We start from the raw sequence: 19,214 nt of genomic DNA on the forward strand, positions 1-19,214 counted from the left end.
CTATCTCCTTCCCTGCTCTGCTCAAATCTTAGATAATTCTATTAAACACACTCTCTGGTGTTGCACAATGAAAAAATCTACCAAATTCTACTAGAACTTCCAAATTGCTTGGTGTGAGTGTATTTCTTACAGAAACAGAAGATGAAACTCAGCATGGCTCCCTTGGGGACCTTAAGAAAATGAAAGTCAATTTTCAGATAGAGAAGTTAGATAAAGGGGACACAAGGATATACTGTTTTCAATTTGGAAAGGAAGGTGCAATGAGAATTAAAGTCCCATGTAAGTGAGACAATAAGAAAACATGGAACTTCTCTAAGTAGATTTAAGTTCTACAGGTAGAGGAATTAAATGCTAGGTCATTAAAATAGTGTGCAGTGTAGAATGGTTCTTACAGCATTACTATCAATAATCTATTGGAAATTATAGTAAACAGAAAAGCTGCCTGAAGCCTGGAGGCCTTTCACAAAGGGGAACGGACCAGATTCCACCCACCAGAGAACAGTAAGCAAACCTTGACACCCATTACACCGCAAGTGATTGGTTTAAGACTAAGTCAATCACCTGGCCAGGATGCATTGCTACTGTGATTAATCCTGGTAAATAAGACAAAAAGGGAAGTCTGTTGGGAGGAGGAACAGCAAAGAAATGACATTAGAAGGGGAGTGCTTCTGCTGCTGCTGGGCGTTGTGTGGCACATGACTTCTGGACCTGTTCCCTCGTTACTTTGTGCCCATGGAGTTTGGGGGTGAGGAACCAACTAGAAAGCAAAACAACCGTCTGAGGCTAGTAGACAGGGGAGGTAGAATGGGCCTGAATGCACGATGACATTGCTAAACCATGGGTCTGCCAGCCTAAGCCCGTACTTTCTATAACTTCTTCATAAGCAATAATAAATGTCCTTGTTACTTAACACAATTTAAGTCAGTGTTTTTTGCTATTTGGGTCAAAGACATTCTAAATAACACATTGGTATATTTTGAACTCACCAAAATATTTCCTGGATCTCTTCATATTGTCCTTGATGTGAAACAAACTTGTAGTCCAGAAAATAATAACCTTACAAGTATTTGTGGAGAGGTGAAAGAATGAGAAAATCCTGTGCAACTTCTACAAATATCAGATGATTTTTTGAGGACTCAAGACTCAATGTTTTATCAATAATATGATAACATTTCCTTAAATGTCTTTTTACATTTGGAGATAATTCAACTCAAGGAATTCTAAGACAATAGATATCAGCATTAAAATTCAAAGAGATTTTGCAGGCTAGAATGCTAGGGTAAAAACCAATAAGTTGAACAGAAGACAATAGATGCAATATTGTCTTCAAAACTTACTTCAGAAGATCAAGATAAGTAAGAACTGGCTTAATAGAACCTCAGTGGAAAACATGTGAAAACTCTGGTTGAACACACATAGTGGATACTCTGGTCCACTGAATTGTCTTCAGAACTCAGGCAACAATTTCCCTAGCTGTGGGAAGAATTGATGGCTAATGACTGATGACTGTCAGCCAAGTTCCTTTCCAGAACTGGGCCTCAGCTGAAGGCAGCCAATACCTCGAGGTTGTGCCCCTCTGCCTGGAGACAGCTGCTTTTCATAATTGATCCATATGGGCATAGAAAAGCCTGAATCATATGCCTAGCATCAGGAAAAGCTGAAGGGCCATCCCAGGTCCAGAGCCCTGCCTAGGTCATGCCTCCTTTCCAGAGGAGACCCCTCCAATAATGCACCTCCTCCTCCAGAGCTCCCTGCGGGATTTCCTGAGTTCTTCGTGTGACTCTATATGTGTAGATTCCTTGGGAGTTTCCCGTTAAACATATACCTTCTGAATGCAAATCTCCTTCTCAGAGTATCAGTATGAACCCTAAAAGATCAGTGCAATCTAAATTGGGTCATTAAGCATTGAATATTCCAGCTATGAGGAATAATGGATCCATGGAACTCTGAACTGGTTAAATATTTAGAGAATGATGTTCTATTTGAAGTCCTGTAATTTAAGAGAAACTAACAACATGGCTTCATGCTGAGGAAAGCAACCAAGATGGATAGTGTGAGAAAAAAAATGTTACTAGATGCAATAAAGGAACTGAAACTTTAGAGAACTGTCTCAATCCCACAAAGACTATCATGGGGAAGAAGGAACAGAGATTTCTGTGCTGAGAAAAGAATAGGAACCAAGATAAGAATTTATAAAGAGATATATTTTGACTTAATAGATGGAAGAATTTTCTAAAGGCCAGTCTGTCGCTTGTCTTGGGAATAATGAACTAGCTCCTTAATGGGGCTAGATGATTGTGGGTCAGAGATGTTTGAGTGAGAATCTCTGTAATGACTAGAGGCCTGAGCTGGAGTCCTTTCCAACTGTCATATCCCATGATTATAGGTTGTGATTAATTACAAGCTTTTTAAAGGTCTTTTATTTGGAATCTTACAGAATCTGGTCAAACATAATGCAAGACTCAGTTCTACCAGTTTTTCTTCAAGCAAAAAATATCCTCCACCACTTTCAGTGGCTCTGGAGAGCTGCTGCATAGAACTGAATAAATATGTGGTATTCTCTCACAGCCTTCCCAAAGTCAGGTGAGTTTTCTGTTGAATTCCTTTGTAAGGCACAGAGAAGCGAGAGGTTGTCTTTGAACAGCTTTGACTTTTATTAATAAACACATTTATAGGTTTTTAGGGCTTGGAGCTAATTTATCTGTCTAAAATTATTTTTCACCTATCTTGTCGTAGCTTTATGAATCCAGACCTGACATTTTCACGGATAGGAAAGTTGAGCTCCAGGAAATGTACACACTTGACCCAGGCCACTAAAGGGATTACATACCAAGGCTGGAATGGGACCTCTTTCATTCTGAATGACATAGCTTTGGTGTATTTCCCCAACTCTCCCAAGTTCAAAGTCCTCTTGCTTTCCATCTCTTATGGGTCGAATTGTGTTTCCCCAGAAATACGTTGAAGTTCTAATCACTGGAACCTATAAATATGATCCTATGTTGAAATAGGATTGTTACAAAGGTAATCAAGTTAAGATTGAGTAATATTGGATTAAGGTAAGCCCTAATCTAGTGATTTATAAAAAGAGGGAAATTTGGATGTGGATACACAGGATGAAACACCTGTGGAGCTGGAGGCAGGCATGGGAGCTATGCTAGCAAAAGCTAAGGAGCACCAAGGATTGCCAGCATCTACCTCATGCTAGGAAGAGGCAAAGAAGAATCATTCCTCAGAGTCTGCAAAGAGAGTACGAAGCAGACGCCTTGATTTTAGACTTCTAGCCTCTAGAACCAGAGACAGTCCAGTTGTTTCTGTTGTTTTAACCACTCAGCTCTTGTGCTTGTTGAAATGGACACACCCAACCAAGGCATTTCTCCCAAGTGGGAGAGATGGAGTTAGAGGAACGGGTGAAAGTCTCACACATTAGGAGGGTCCGTGTCAGAAAGTCTTGAGGAATAGACGTATTCTGCTCCTAATCTGATGGTCAGGAGAGGAATAAAGGATCCAAAGGAGCCTTTAGCAAACAAGGGTCTTCCAGCATCAGCCTGGGTGTTAGAGCATAACATCTATGGGCATTTGACTGTGTGGGCAGGAAAGGGTGCCCTGTTCATTTGTCTCACAATCAGACAACAAAGTAAACCAAGTATTCTGGGCGTATTTAGAGAATAAAAGCCAAGAGAACAATCAGATTTTTTGAGAGAGGTTGAAAAGACTGTGCCAGATATTTTGAGAAAGAGGTTTTGGGTGGGCTCTAATCCAGCTAGGTATGATAGAAACAGTTGCTTGGTGGGAAAATAATCCTGCCAATGACAATAATAACATCTTATATTTGTTAGAGCTTTACCATTGACAAATCACTTCTGCTATGGTTTGAATTCATGCTCAAACTTAATTCTCTGGGGGCTGGTGCTGTGGTGCAGCGGGTTAACACCCTGGCCTGAAGCGCTGGCATCTCATATGGGCGCCAGTTCAAGACCTGGCTGCTTCACTTTCGATCCAGCTCTCTGCTATGGCCTGGGAAAGCAGTAGAAGATGGCCCAAGTCCTTGGGCCCCTGCACCAACCTGGGAGACCTGGGAGAAGCTCCTGGCTCCTGGCTTTGCATTGGCACAGCTTCGACTGTTGTGGCCAATTGGGGAGTGAACCAGCAGATGGAAAACCTTTCTCTCTCGCTCTGCCTCTCCTCTCTCTGTGTAACTCTGACTTTCAAATAAATAAATAAATCTTTATTAAAAGAAAAAAGAAACTTAATTCTCTGGGACTGGCATGGTGACACAGGGTGTAAAGCTGCCACCTGCAACTCCCATATGCATCCCATATGGGCGCCGGTTCAAGTCCAGGCTGCTCCACATCAGATCCACCTTCCTGCTAATGCACTGAGAAAAACAGTGGAAGATAGCCCAAGTGCCACACCCACATGGGAGACCTGAATGAAACTCCTGGCTCCTGGCTTGGGGCTGGACCAGCCTGGCTGTTGTGGTCATCTGGGGAGTAAAGCAGCAGATGGAGGCTCTCTCTCTCTGTAACTCTGGCTTTCAAATAAATAAATACTTCTTTAAAAAAAAAAAAACCCTTAATTCTCAATACAACAAGATAAGAGGTGAAGTCTTTAGGAGATGATTAGGCCACCAAGGTTCTGCTCTCATGGATGAGATTAATGTCATACAGAAGAGCCGGAGGAACTACCCAGGCCTTTTGCCCTTTTGCCCTTTGACCCTTCCACCATGTGAAGACACAGTGTTCAATCTCTCTGAAGGACACAGCAACAAGGTATCAACTTAGAAGCAGAGACTGGGGCCTCACCAGACACTGAACCTACTAGCCCCTTGATTTTGGACTTCTCAGCCTCCGTAACTAAGAGGAAATAAATTTACATTATTTATAAGTTACCCAATCTTGGAATGGGCATTGTGTTACAGCTGGTTAAGCAACTGTCTAGCGCGCCTGTATCCCACATGAGAGTGCCTAGGATTGAGTCTTGCCTCTGCTTCCAATCCAGTTTCCTACTAATGAGCACCCTGGGAAACAGTGATGCTGGTTCAAGTAGTTGGCTTCCTTGCCAACCATGTGAGACATGCTGATGGAATTTCTTGCTCTTGGCTTTGGCTGGACCCCAGCCCTAGCTCTTGTGAGCATTTGGGAAATGAGTGTGCAGATGGAAGTGGTTCCTCTCTCTCTCTCTCTCTCTCTCTCTCCTCCTTCTCTTCCTCCTCCTCCCTCTCTTTCTCTCTCTTCCTCTGACTTTCAAAGGAATATAAATTAATACATAAATATAAATTACCCAGTCTATGGTATTTTGTCATAGCAGCAGGATTGGACTAAAACAGCTTGCAATGCATGATTTTATCTAATTTTCAAATGGTCTAATAGGGGAAGCCAGGCTTTCAGGTTCCTGTTTTACTTGTGAGGATACTGAAGTTCAATGAGGTTAAACCACTTTCCCAAGGTCTTGTATGCTGGCACTTGAACTCCAGCCTTTGACTTAGTTCCGTCCACTGTCTTTCACATAAGGTGGTTGGGGCCTCCTTGAGTTAGCCCTGCTCACTCTGTGGGGCACATTCATCCTTAGGGAACTCCAGCCACCATTCTTCTGCCCCCAGTACCCAGAGGAGGGACTAGACTCACAGCAACAGAGTTGGGGTGGTTAATTGAGGTGACGAGGATGGAGCAAGTCCCAGGTCTTAGGCTGGACATGAACTCTCAGGGTCCACTCCTGCCAGTGTGTGCTACAGAGCTGTGCTGACACTGGCCTCACCCGCGTGTCAGGAGGTAGTCATGGCAACTCACTCCATTTCTAAGCTGATAAGTACACAATTAGGTAGAAAGGAAGAATCAAGTTAATAGCCTGTCATCCCCTCTCTGCTATCTGTGTATTGATTCAAATTAAGGTTTTTCAGTTTTCTAAGGTCAGCCAGATACCAAAGGATCAGAGTACAGGCCTGGGAGTTAGCACTTACAGGAAACAGCCAGTTCTGAGTGAATCTCTTAACCTTTCTTTCTCTGTTTACTTCTGACCCAAGCATTCAGAAAAACAAATCTCTTTGCCTGACCTCCTTTGATATCTGACCCAAAGTCTGTAACTTGCCTTAATTCTAACCGTTTCTGACTCTATATCCATTCAATTAGCCATTCTATCTCTGAGAGAAAAGAGTGAAAAATTCCAATTAAATTTTGCATTTGCTGAAATGCAGCGTAGCTCAGAGAAGCAGTTAACTAAATTAGTGTGTGTGTGTGGGGTGGTGTGGGGGGACACCTGCATGTGTGCATGCCCACGGGGAGGGCAGGGAAGGCAAGAACTAGAGGGCGTCTGCCTCTAGAGAAATGTCCCTGTCAGCTCAGCTGGCACCTGAGCAGAGTTGGAGGAGGTCTTCGGCAGCGAGGACCTGTCCTTCCTGTCTGAGCCCCATGGTTCTTCAATACACCGCCAGATGGAATCATTTGAAATTCCTCGCGTGGTCCTTGTTTTCATCTTTAGCTCTTCAGAGTTCTTCTCTGTCTCGAACAACCTTCCCACTTTTGAAAGATGTTTCAGATCTAATATACTTGTCCAGAAATCACTCTTAAGGTTGGAAACAAAGAGCTCCCAGACACTAGGATGTTCGTCATCACCATACACATAAATTCTACCTCCTTATATGACCACAAACTACCAGAGGCAAGGACCATTTCTTCCTCCATCGTATTGCCCAACACCAACCACAGGGGAGAAAAAAAAAACCTGGCACATATAAAGTGATTAATCAGTCTTTGTTGGATAAGTGATTGATTTAGTAAATGAATCATGATTGGAGTATTAGAGAATGATTTTCTGGAAGAAGGAAATATTTACTTAAGGTATAGCATTGAATATTGATGGTAATCTATTTGGGTGTCCATACTATTTGCATTTTATACAAACAGCGTGGGCACCTGTGAGGCCTATTTGGGTTCCAGAGCAGAGACTGCCCCCAAGAACCCTGCTATGCTTTATTCAGGGAAATAACCCTGCATGCAAGCTGGCTCTGAAGGTGGCAAGCCTTGAGGTTAAGTGTATCGGCTTGTTATGGGAACTGTAGAGGTCAAGAAGGTAGAATGAAGGATCTCAGAGTGACGCATGAGAACTTTGTGCCATTTAGCTCAGTAGGTTATGGTACAAGCAATGCTGGATCCTGAGACAAAAGGCACAGTGAGTGCTTGGGAGGTATGTTTCAGGATTCCTCTAGGAGGCTCTTGGGGGATCAGAGGAAAATTCTGTGAAGGAAATATTGTTTAACAATTAAGGATAATAACATTATCTATGGAAGAAATAGCTCTCAGTTTAATGGTGCAGGTGACAGTATGACTTTCACCTTGTATCTATGTGGACTTCATGGTTTTTATAGGGTATGGGTAAATAAAGGAATGCTGAGCTAGGATTCAGGACATCTGAATGTTTGTCTGTCATTAACCAAAGGGTGGTTGACTGGTCTGGACCTCAGTTCTGTTTCCTGTAAATGAAAGGGAGGGTAAAACCCCAGACTCTGTAACGACTGCTCTGCGATTGTATATTTTTAAAAAAAAAAGATTTATTTATTTATTTGAAAGGCAGAGTTGCAGAAAGGGAGAGGCAGAGGTAGAGCAAGAGAGAGAAAGAGAGAGGTCTTCCACCTGCTGGTTCACTCCCCAAATGACCGCAATGGCTGGAGCTGGGCCAATCCAAAGCCAGGAGCATGGAGCTTCTTCCGGGTCTCCCACCAGGTATAGGGACCCAAGGACTTGGGCCATCTTCTGCTTCTTTCTCAGGGCATAGCAGAGAGCTTGATCAGAAGTGGAGCAGCCGGGTCTTGAGCCAGTGCCCACATAGGATGCCCCCGCTGCAGACTGCAGCTTTACCCACTATGCCACAGTGCTCGCCCCTGCTCTGTGAGTCTATAAAGGTAAATATGGATTTCTCATGTTATTGTTTTATAAAGTAAACATGGAAGGAGATTGAGATTGATGCTTTGAACTGGATTCTTAGGAATGTCCGGGTGCAGGCAGATGGGAAGGATGAGTTTCCCCCAGGAATTGCTGTTCAGTATTTTTCTTCCAGGCTCTTCCTCTCTTCCCTCTTGCCTTTCTGGTAAGAGGCAGTGTGCCGTAGCAGCTAATTGCATGAGCTTGTCAATTGTATATACTCGAATCCTAGCTCTCCTACTTATTGGCTGTGTGTGACCTGACAAATTTCTTAGCCTCTCCTGCCTCAGTTTCCTCATCTATAAAATGGAAAAATCTTATCTAAGGTTTCCGTAAGTGTTGAATACTTGATATAACGAAACGATACAAAATATTGACTACCATTTTTCCTCATAAATATACTAATACTAATGCTATTCATGTTTCTACCTTTAGAACTTTGATTTTTATATGGAATTCTATGATTGTTTATCCAACTATGTCACCAGTTTTCTGTTATTTTTAATGCAAAAGCTAGGAATCATGTATTTTTACTTTTGCACCTTTTGTCTCAGGATCCAGCTTTGCTTGCACCATAAACCCACTGAGCTAAATGGCACAAGGTACAAGAACTAGTGAGCAGGTAGAATTTTCCTGCCAACTTACAATGTCAGTATTATTATAGATAATAGCATTTTTAAAATGCTGGCATTAAAAGTATTCAGAATTAACAAGTAACTAGCTCACTAGAGGTGTATATATATGTGTATATATATGTCTTAATATATACTTAAGGGTTAGAGAAGTAGAGGTAGGGTGAGGGAGGCCTTGCGTTCCTATGCAGTCCTGTGTACTCTAAGTTTTAACAGCAGCGTGGCAGGCATCTATCAAGCCTATATACTAACAATCCTTAAAGGCAAATTTTCTGAAGTTCACGATGACATTTCCTAAATTATCCATAAATTTTATCTTGAATCTGCAATCAATAGAAAATAGCTTCTGTAAATGAGAGGGTAAATGGTGAGAATACTTACGTTTCTCCTAAATGCAATTTCAAATGACATTTACAAATTATTCCTATTAAATCTTTCATCTCAGCTGTAAGGGTATGATGTTTAGGATCTTCACTAGTGTTTTACAAAGACTGTCCATATGCTGGCCTTGGATAGCCAGGCTGCCCGGTGCCCTCAGTTCTGAGGCCCAGGGACAGTCCAGGTGAGCCCCTGCCACCCTTGGACAAGTACATGGGCAAACACAGGAGCAGGAAGGGAGCTCCTTGATTCAGGAACTGTCATACTCATTGTTGTACATCCAGAACATGGACAGGCAAATGGCACCCTGCAGACTTTTACTACTTAGTGAGATGCAGGGTCTGAAACTATTGCTAAGCACAGACACACCAGTAGGAAACTTCGTGGGTTGGGACTTGCCCTTTCCTCTTCAGTTGACTTTCCTGTCTGCAAGAACTCTAGAACCTGGAACTGAGACTGCCTCAAGCGAGCAAGAGAAAGGAATTGAACAGCCTTCCTAGTGGGAACTAAAATGCAAGCATATCAAGGTTTGCAGCAAAGCCCAAGTCCCAGTGCGGGACATCATCTTCTTTGGGGGAGGAGTCTCCCTCACCAAAAGTAGCCAAGAAGATTCTACAGAGGTAGAAGTCCTGGCCTGCCATTCATATCTTGGGATATGATGAAGGGAAGTAGCAACCCAGAGGGAATGGCCCCACAAAAACATAGGGTTAGTCTAACAGTTACTGAGAGGCCTGAAGGGAGAAAGATTAGCTGTTCTGCAAGGTGGCTTGCTGGTGAGATTTCTATGACCCCTGGCAAGTTAAGAATGACGAGATCTGTTTACTTTCCTTCACTGTAATGAGTCACACCTCTGATGACAATTTTGTGTTTGCCTACAGTCATGTTTTGTTAGCTTCTTTCAGAATTATTGCTTATCACTCAGAAGTCCCCAGCTACTAGAAGACTGAGTCAGAATGGAGTCAGACTTTAGCTGGAGAGGTCGAACAGTTTGTTTTGGAGGAAGCAATGGGTTACACCTGCCACATGGGACATCCTGGCTCCAGGAATCCTCTTCCTAACATGTGCCAGAGAACACTGCACAGTCTTTCCGAGCAGGCCCCGGCCAGGGGTCCGACAGCCTGGCAGCTAGAGGTGAGTGCAGGGGCAGTGCGTGTTGCCTCCTCTCCTCTCTCAGCAAGACAAGATCTTGAGGAAGGCTTTGCGGAACTCGACATTGAAGGTGGTATAGATCACAGGGTTGAGGGCGCTGTTCATGTAGCCCAGCCACGTTGTAGCGCTGTAAAGTTCTGGGGACACATGGCATGCTTGGCAGTGGGTATTGAGAACGTGGGTCAAGAAGAAGGGCAGCCAGCAGACAATAAAGGCCCCTAGGTCGCAAAGGAAGGAAGAAACTGGGTAAGGAGTGTGGTTGTCCCTTTTGTTACGAATGAGAATGCAGTTTTACAGAGGCATTTACTTTTTTACAACAGTCCTATGAAGTAAGTATGATTAGCCACTTTTTTTTTTTTAAATGCAAAATCTGCATGCTAACCTCTTTAACTCATTTCAGGCCTTTGTTACTAAACCAACTTCTAGTTTGGTCTTCAGGTAGTTCTTTAGTAGTCTTTTCTCTTTCTCAGTTGAATTCAGACATTTATTTAATGTCTACCCACACAAGACATGATCATAGGAGCTGATGGAGAACACCTTAGAGACATGAATGACATAACTGCTGCTGCTAAGGAGGTGATAGCTAGGGGTTCTGGCAAAGTTCCTGATGTACGAGAAAGTTAGGGTTTGCCATTGACACTGAAGAGACTGAATTGGATTCACTAACTCCTTGCAGTATCTCTGACTTACCAATTTTTAATTTATTTTTAAAATAAACTTGTTTTTCTTCTACAAAAATTAGCATTGATTCTATATACAATATAGAAAACTTGGTAAATATAGAAAAGTAGAAAGAAGAAAAATAACCACCTGTCACTCAAAGACATCACTTTTGACATCTTGGTGAATTTTCCTCAGTCTTTTTTTCCTCTGTATTTAAAATAATCTAGATGTTCTCAGACCACATGACAGTCATGTTTAGCATCCCTATATTTTTTTAAGATTTTAAAATAAGTGCCATAAGCATTTATTAAACATCTACTACGTGTTGCTTTTATTGATTCATGATCTTAATTTATTATTTGAGGTATACATTATAACTCCACATGATAGCAAAATATGGTTTAGTTAGTAGGTTGTTCAGCTCCATAAATTTAATTGAGGTCTTTTGAATTTCCACCACAGCTAGTATTTATACACAAACCCTTTTCAATTGCACTGTAACATTTTATAAATATTACTGTGACTAGATTTCCAATTTCTGTCAAAAGTGGTTACCTTGGCACCCTCTGCCCATTTCCTATAACTTAACCTATCCCCACCTAATCCAGCCCAGCTGAACACCAGCCAACTGAGACTTACCAAGCACAATGGCCACCATCTGGGTTGCCTTCTTCTCCCGAAGCGGCACACTCCGTGGTTGCAGGGGGCCCAGCTTCAGGGAGGTCGACAACCTGCCATTACTGAGTTTGCGAACCTCTAGGCTGAGCTTGGGTGCCATGGTGGGGCTCAGGGAGTTCCGAGTCCCCTCCGCCCCTTTTGACTCTCCTTCTTCTTGGAAGCCCGGTGGGCCCAAGGCAGTCTCTTGGCAGATGCTGTAGTAGCGCTTCAGCTCCATGTGTGTCCGGCCAGGGGACAGAGGCTGCAGGTATGACAAGGGAAGGTTCTGACGTTTCTGGGAACATTGTCAGTCTTCTGAATATTCCTTAAAGGGGAGGGGAATGTAAAGAAGGAAGAGGAAACTATCCTGTGGAATGTTCAGAGGGAGCATCTGAGAGTATGGTGGGACCGTGGGAAGTTAAGAGAGATGAAACCCGCTTTTGACTTCACAGCTGAAAACACCTGCCATGGCTAGAGCATTCGACAGTCATGACAACCTCTCGAGGAGGGTAACAGAAGACCGTAGTCTGGCCTTTGTGAGTTAGAATGCTCTGGCTGTGCAGAGGAACACGTTAAATGACACCACTGGGATGTAGCAGCAAAATCTGGAATGTGGGAATGTGGGAAACACAACAAGAAAAATGACTCATTTTCTTCAACAATGAATTGTAGCAACCACAACAAAAACAATACCATCAGCTGCAAGGTATAGGCCTTATTTGAATTTTGGTTCAAACGATCCAAAATATACAAAACAAATGGGACAATTGAACATTGATTGGATATTTGATTACATTAGAGAACTATTACTAATTTTTTACTGTGATGTGATATTGTGGTTATATATTTCATATCTTTTAGAGAATCTTACAGACATATTTTCATGGTAATAATATAATCTTCGGGATTTGCTTCATAACAATCCAGTAAGGGTGAGTGAATGTAAGTCAGAAGGTAGATGAAATACAATTGGCCATGAGTTGATAACTCAGGGCTTTGTTATATTTATCTTTCTACATTTTTACATTTGAAATTTTCCATAATAAGAAAAAAAACATTTAAAAAGAAAACCCAGGATTTTTATCTCAGCTTTTCTACTTTGTAGACATATCCTTGGGCAAATTAATTGAATGTCTTTGCACCTCCTTTGAAATACAGAAAACAGATTGGGAAAATGGATGTGGGATAAGTAGCCTCTGCGAGTAGAAAACTGAACGTGTGGGAACTTTGCTGGAGTCTGGGCGGGGGGTAGGGGGGTTGTGTATGGCACAACAGCCATGCGTCTTGTCTTGTTTGAAGAATCAGACGCTTCCATCAACTCCCATTACTGAAACCATAAAAGCCCACTCCACAGCCCTCCCTGCAGGCAGCTAGAACTGATTCGCTCCTAGACACTAAACTAGAACTAATGACAGAGGGGGACTTCAGAATTCATTTAGCAGTGGCGACATTCAAAGTCCAGCATCACAGGACTTCTAACCAGATTATTCCCGGGCATGGACAGCATCGTCTCAGCCTTCTCATTAAGCTGGTGAGCTTCCTGACAGCTTTCCTTTCTATTTCTTTTTGATATATGTTAGTCAGTGTCAGCCACAAGCAGCTCTCATGTCTCTCTCCTCACTTCACAGAATCGGTGTTGCAGGTACACAGGGTTCAGGCGCATTGTATGCACTCAAAATATTGTTGAATGAAGGAATCAAGGCAAGGGGTCTTCGAGGTTATGAAGTGTTTTTGAAACTGTGCTCCACAGTGGTATTTGTAGGGATTCTAGAAGTGTATTTTTTTTTTACTTTTTATTTTAATGAGACTTTCTATTTATATAAGTTTATTTATTTTATCTGAAAGACCATTTGTAACCAAAATTATTTGTGATTAAACTAACACCTATTGTTCTTCTAAAGGTGATATTACTTCTAATGATAGTACTTAACTTCTTATTTCTGAAACCAGGACTTCAGACACATTTTGGGGAATACCTATTAAAATTTCAGACTTGAGGCACCGGATCTAGCATAGCCTAGTCCAAAGGAAGGAAATGATTCTTCCAAGATTACAAACTGGTGATTATATCTTTCCTCTTTCTCTGCAAACCCTTATCAGTATCTCCACGACTGACATGGGGAAACACTGGCTTCCTCGGTGTCTGGCTGGCAGACACCCCCTTCCAGATGGCAGGACAGAGCCCAGTTCTCCACACTCCCAGCAATGGCAGCCTTTGGGCTCTCCAATCTCTCCTTTGTAGTCAACACTTTTCCTTCCTTTGGTACTGGGGTCTCCTCAAACCATGAATCTGCCATAGGTAAATTTAAGCTGTTTTTCTATTTTTTATTATGTATAGCAAGAATCTAAGTGCTTCATCGGACCTATGTAAAACATGGTTAATTAACTCTTCAGGGATTGGATAAGACACAGATCTTCATTATGGGCATTTGAAGTTTTGTTCCTAGTGTGAAGATCAGGGAGAGAAATACTGGTCTTAAATTTAACACTTCTGGGCTCCATTAGGTGCTCTGTTAGCTGGGGGAGCAGAGCAGGCTGGACTTAGAAGCAAAAGGCTCCCCACATTCAATGGCAAGTAGGACACTTGCAAGTCTCCTTTCTCTGCTTTTCTTGGTTTTGTCCACGTGTGTTGCATTACCATGTTTTCTCTCTAAACCGGTGGCCCTGGATGGCACCCTCATAAAACTCCCAAGAGCAGTGGGATCCAGTCATGGGGTTATAGCTCAACAGCCACGTGCTGTCTGAGCATCATTTTATGACTCCTGTCCCCAAGCGTCAATCAGTCTCTCAGATCTCTGTGGGATCAGTGCTAGATTCCATCTGGGGTGGGAGTAGGGACCCAGACAAACCTTGGGAGAAGGCCTCTTACTCTTTTCCTGTGATTGAAGGTACGGCCTACTTACCATTTTCCCTGTGGCATCTGATGAAAACCTGGCCCTTATTGAAAACTGCCGAACGGGGTGCAGCTGCAGACAGGAAGGCTAGGGTAGGGTGAAGGAGAAACAGTTGTGGGTTAAGCTCGAAAGGGTTGAGTCATGTCAAAGGCAGCTGCTTGGCCTAAAAAGGCTTTGAATGCAAGGAGTGCATATCCTCAGCTTCAGTCATAACTTACTTCATGGGGGCCAATAGTCTTTTTCTGTCCAAGCCTTGGGACTTCAACTTGGAGAGTCTGGCTTTCCCTCAGGACATCAAAAATTCATCTGTGGGACAATGTTTTGGTGCAGTGGTTTCAGTTATCACTTTGAAGCATGCATCCATATTGGAGGGCTGGTTTGAGCCCTGGGTGCCAGAGGTGGGGGTAAGCAGAATTTAAAGCCCAAGCAATGAGAAGAGCAGTGCTGAGGCAATGACTTTCCTTTTTAGAGCCTAAAGGGGACCCATTCCACCAGTGGGTCAGGGCCTTGGCACAGAGGCAGATTTACTAAGGAAAACAGGTCTTCATGGGCCCCAGTGATTCTTGGAATGAGTGGTTTGGACAAAAGGTTGGCTCTAGGAACCCACCAGCAATGCATGGTACAATTGCTGCACTAGATCCTCATACCCCAAGGGGCAAACACTGTGGTAGAGTGGGCTAAGTCTCCACCTCTGGCACTGGCATCCCATTTGGGCACCAGTTCTAGTCTCTTGACTGCTCTTCTCCTGACCCAGCTCTCTGCTATGGCCTGGGAAAGCAGTAGAAGATGGCCCAAGTCCTTGGGCCCCTGCACCCACATGGGAGACCTGGAAGAAGCTCCTGGCTTTGGATTGGCCCAGCTCTGGCTGTTGTGGCCATTTGGGGAGTGAACCGGCAGATGGAAGACCTTACTCTCTGTTTCTCCATCTCTCTGTAACTCTGCCTCTCAAATAAATAAATGAAATCTTAACAAACAAAACAAAACAAAACAAAACAAAACAAAACACTTCATACCCTGTGGAAAGTCTGCTGGCCATCTGAGGGAAACAAAAAGACTTTGAAGGGACAAAAAAGTCCAGAAACCATTCTATCATCTTACCAAGAAAGGAGAAATTGCCTACTTTTGGAGCATAGCCAATACCAGCACATTAGAAAATGGGGGTCAGATCTGTCTCCAGTGTGGCAGTACAGGCAAAAGCAGGCATTGCTGGACACAAGGCTGGGAGGCCGGGGGGTTGGGTGTTGTCTTCCCTCTGCCCCGCTCCACGTGCTTACCTGCTGTGGAAAGCCAGGCCTGACACTGATGCACTGACTGTTCTGTCGGGTAAGGATCCGTTTGCGTCTCCTTTGCCTCAACACCACATAGATCCTGGCATAGACAAGGACAGTCACTCCAAAGGGCACATAGAACGACACCACTGAAGAGTAGATGACAAAGTCAGGATTGGAGATGGAGCACACGCTGGGATCCCCTGTGGGTGAGGGAAGGGGAGAAGGGAAAGCAATTGGCTGAGTGCTGGACTTCAGTAGGAAACACAAAACACGGTCTCATGTCACCTGTGGTGTCTCTAAGTTCTAAAGCAGAGAGAGGGTGGGGAAGGCTGAGGGGAACGCTGCTGCCATCAGCTCCTTATGGTAGAAGGTCTAGTTTATCTTTGTCCTCAAAGTTCCCTTAAAAAGAAAATCCACCAACAATTATACCAGGCAGTGCTCTGCTTTGGGACTGCAAAGTTACATGACACTGTGCATGCCCTTTGAAACAGTAAGCAGTTTAGATAGACACATGCTTTCTGTATGATGTGGTGAGTTGCCACTTGGAGGAACATGGCCTGGGAGGCAGGGGAGAGTGCCACAGAGAAACAGGGCAGAGGCTACTGGGAGGAGGCGGTCCCCAGGAAAGGGCCTGCTGGCACGGGGGCACCAGAGAACTCTTGGTTTGCAATGGGAGAAGAAGGTTGCTCTGCTGACAGGGCCAGCTTTCCGGTGTCGGACCTGGGACATGGGACAGCTGGTGGCTGAATACAAGAACCCCAGCAACGGGTATGGGTGGGAGAGGGCTGGCTAGTACATCGTCACTGTGGAGAATCTGATCTCAGAAGGGTCCTGTCCCTGCTGTACACGCCCCCTCGCTCCTGCTGCTCTCCCTTAGGAGAGCCCTGAAGCCTAGCAGATGTTGAGATTCCTCTCATGTCCAGGATAGGACCTGAAACTTCTGCATCTTGAGAGAGAAAAGGAAAGCAAATAAATACCTGCGATGTGTTGTAGCACAGGCCTTGAACGCTTTATCTGACCTAACCATTGTGGTAACATTAAGTGGGGCAGGTGCCTTCACTGTGTCTCTTCTCAGACAACTTAGCTCAGAAAGGTTCTGTAAGTGGCTCAAGGCCACACAGCTGGAAAGATACATTCCTCCGGCCTGTCTGACCCTCAGATCAATATTCCTTCTGTGATTTTGACTCTCTGCCTTCCTCTATCCCTGTCTCATTGGACATCTGTGCTTCATCCAGTATTGTTGGTGTAGAGGTTGGGGTCTCTCCAACTCAAAATCTGGCCTTGGAAGCTGTGGTCTCAGGTGTGAGCTTGAGGGGAGAGGGCAGGGACGCCAGGGACCCTTCATTCCTTTCTTGGTCTTCTGAGATACCGAGATGCCAGACAGCCCAGGATTGAGGCCCAGATCTGCTGTTTATTAACTGTGTGATCTCGGGCACTTTCCTCTGCCAAGGAAGAGAAGCATAAAAAATTATCTTGTCCATTGGTTGTGAGAATTAATAACAAATGGCAGTAATAATACCATTTATTGTTATTATTTTTACATGCCCTCACTTTTCCAACTTAGGAGGGAAGGTATCATTTTGAACGGGAATTTGGAGGGAGACTTATAGGATGCAATATTTGTGGTGGAAGGGAGATAGTAACAGCTGAGAGCTAAAACCAAGAGGCTGGTGTCTGTGGCACAGAGGATTAAGCCACTGCCTGCAATGCTGGCATCCCATATCTGAGTGCCAGTTCAACCCTGGCTGCTCCACTTCCAATCCAGCTCCCTGCTAATGCATCTGGGAAAGCAGTGGAAAGCAGTGGAAGGTGGTCCAAGTACTTGAGTCCCTGCCACTCATGTGGGAGACCAAGATGGAATTCCTGGCTCCTGGCTTCAGTCTGGCCCAGCCCTATTGCTGGCCATTGTGGCCATCTTGGGGGTGAACCAGAGGATAGAAAATCAATCCCTCCCCATTGCCCTGACCTTGCCTGTTCCTCTTTTTGTCACGCTGACTTTCAAAAAAAAAAAAAAAAAAAAAAAAAAAAGCTAGAACCACGAGGAGGGAATGCTCAGTGTACAATGAGACATTTGAATGAAAACACGGCCACCAGAATCTTTACACTCTACTCCCAAATTCTGTGGTTCTCCTGCAAAAGAGAAAATTCATGGCATCTCCCTTGTAGAGCCTGTGTGTGCCTCCTTTAGGGAATGGCTCACAGGGCTCTGAGTGATGGTCAGCAAACTGACCTCTTCTGGTATTCTGGGGACAGTGGGGTTGGGGAGAGGTGGGGTTGCAGCTGGTGGTCTTTCTGAATCTCCAGAGAACCCCGGGGACAGCAGTCAGCCCCTCCCCTGGACTAGCTCCCCTGTTGTCAGCGTCTGGCCATGCCTATCACCCTATGAGAAGAAGTCACAGCACATTTCCCCTCTGAGATGGGGTCTGAGGGGCAGTAGGGCCCCCTCCCCACTTCATGTTGTGGCCAGCCTTGGTGTGCTGGGGACTCTCCATCTGTGGCTGCACACACACTCAACCTTTCTCCATCCTCCTCTGGAGCCTGAGAGGCTGACGTCTACATTTTATTTAGGAACTACCATTTTTTAAAAGCCAAGATCAGAAGAGGGTAAAAGTGTAAAGAAGTGTGTAAAACTGGTTCATACTCATCCCCCCCCCCACACATACATGTACATGTGTATGTTTATTGTAAGCATTTTATCTCAAGAAACTTAGTGCTTGCCTCCAAGGAGGGCAAGGTGAAATTAGCAATCTGGAGTAGGAGGTTGCCCTACCCAAAGGTAAGTATGCGTGTATCTCATTATACCTCATGAATTGTGTGCAAGTGTTTATTTTTCCAGTAAAAAATAAGAGCAAGAAAGAGAGAGTGCATCACTATTTCAGGGTTGCTGACCAAGAAAGGCCCTGGTATACAATCCATGAGTTTGCACTGTCATCACTTCCTTCCTCCCTAACTAAATTGCTATTTGTCCTTAGACAAAGCTTTGTGGCCTCTCCCACATGATATGATAGCATAGCGGATAGGGCACTGGACGGTGGCCTCTGAGTGGGGCCCTGCCTGGGGGTGCAGCTTGGCTGGCAGGGCAGAGTGAGGCACCCACTGCAACCATTCTGTAGGCTTCTCTGCTGAACTCTGAAGAGGCAGTGAGGCCCCCGGAAGCTGAGACTTGCCTTGATGATTTAGTTGAATCAGATCTGTGCTGTCAGCGCAATAGTTACTGAGTGAATCCGTGAATAAAGTGTGAATAAGCAAAATGTACAGATGAGCACTCAGTGGCTGGAGGACAGTGGGGGAGGCCAGGTGGAGGGGATTACACCTTCTTCCCTGAGATCAGAGATGCGTTTCCCAAGTAATCTCAACATTTCAGGAGGAAAGGGCAATGCAGAGGATTCAGCGACTTAATTGAACAACCAACCATTGTGGAGCATCCACCATGTTCAAAGTGCTGTGCTGGTGATAACTATGTCTACTAAGGAGTCTAAAAGGCTTTTGTGGGCTAACCTAGGGACTTGAGCCCTGCGGTGATAAGAACAGCAAGACCAAAGGAAGGTTGCTTTGAAAAATTCATGAACTTCAAACTCATTGAAGGATTTAACCTCAACTTGATTCCCAAGACAGGAGATTTGGATGAATCTGATTTTAGGATGAGCCCATTCTTCT

At 44.2% G+C, this 19,214-nt stretch overlaps 1 protein-coding gene and 1 long non-coding RNA gene across 3 annotated transcripts in view; one reads left to right on the plus strand and one right to left on the minus strand.

Annotated features, from left to right (window-relative positions):
* The window catches only part of LOC108177922 (uncharacterized), a 50,710-nt gene that overhangs the window by 12,476 nt on the left and 19,020 nt on the right, over positions 1-19,214 (plus strand). The window contains exons 3-4 of one of the 2 annotated variants that reach the window (XR_007908877.2): positions 2,438-2,583; positions 2,737-6,240. This is a non-coding gene — a long non-coding RNA (uncharacterized lncRNA). Of the gene's footprint in view, positions 1-2,437; positions 2,584-2,736; positions 6,241-19,214 lie in introns of those variants that run through there. The other variant, XR_001794585.3, reaches the window with a different exon arrangement.
* DRD3 (dopamine receptor D3) overlaps positions 9,743-19,214 on the minus strand; it is a 40,351-nt gene continuing 30,879 nt past the window's right edge. The window contains 4 exon segments of the mRNA XM_051819024.2: positions 9,743-10,290; positions 11,375-11,717; positions 14,296-14,373; positions 15,561-15,757. Coding sequence (XP_051674984.1) covers positions 10,094-10,290; positions 11,375-11,717; positions 14,296-14,373; positions 15,561-15,757 — 815 coding nt within the window. The 3' untranslated portion in view covers positions 9,743-10,093.

Source organism: Oryctolagus cuniculus, chromosome 4 (genome assembly GCF_964237555.1).
Source record: "Oryctolagus cuniculus chromosome 4, mOryCun1.1, whole genome shotgun sequence".
Lineage (NCBI taxonomy): Eukaryota > Metazoa > Chordata > Mammalia > Lagomorpha > Leporidae > Oryctolagus > Oryctolagus cuniculus.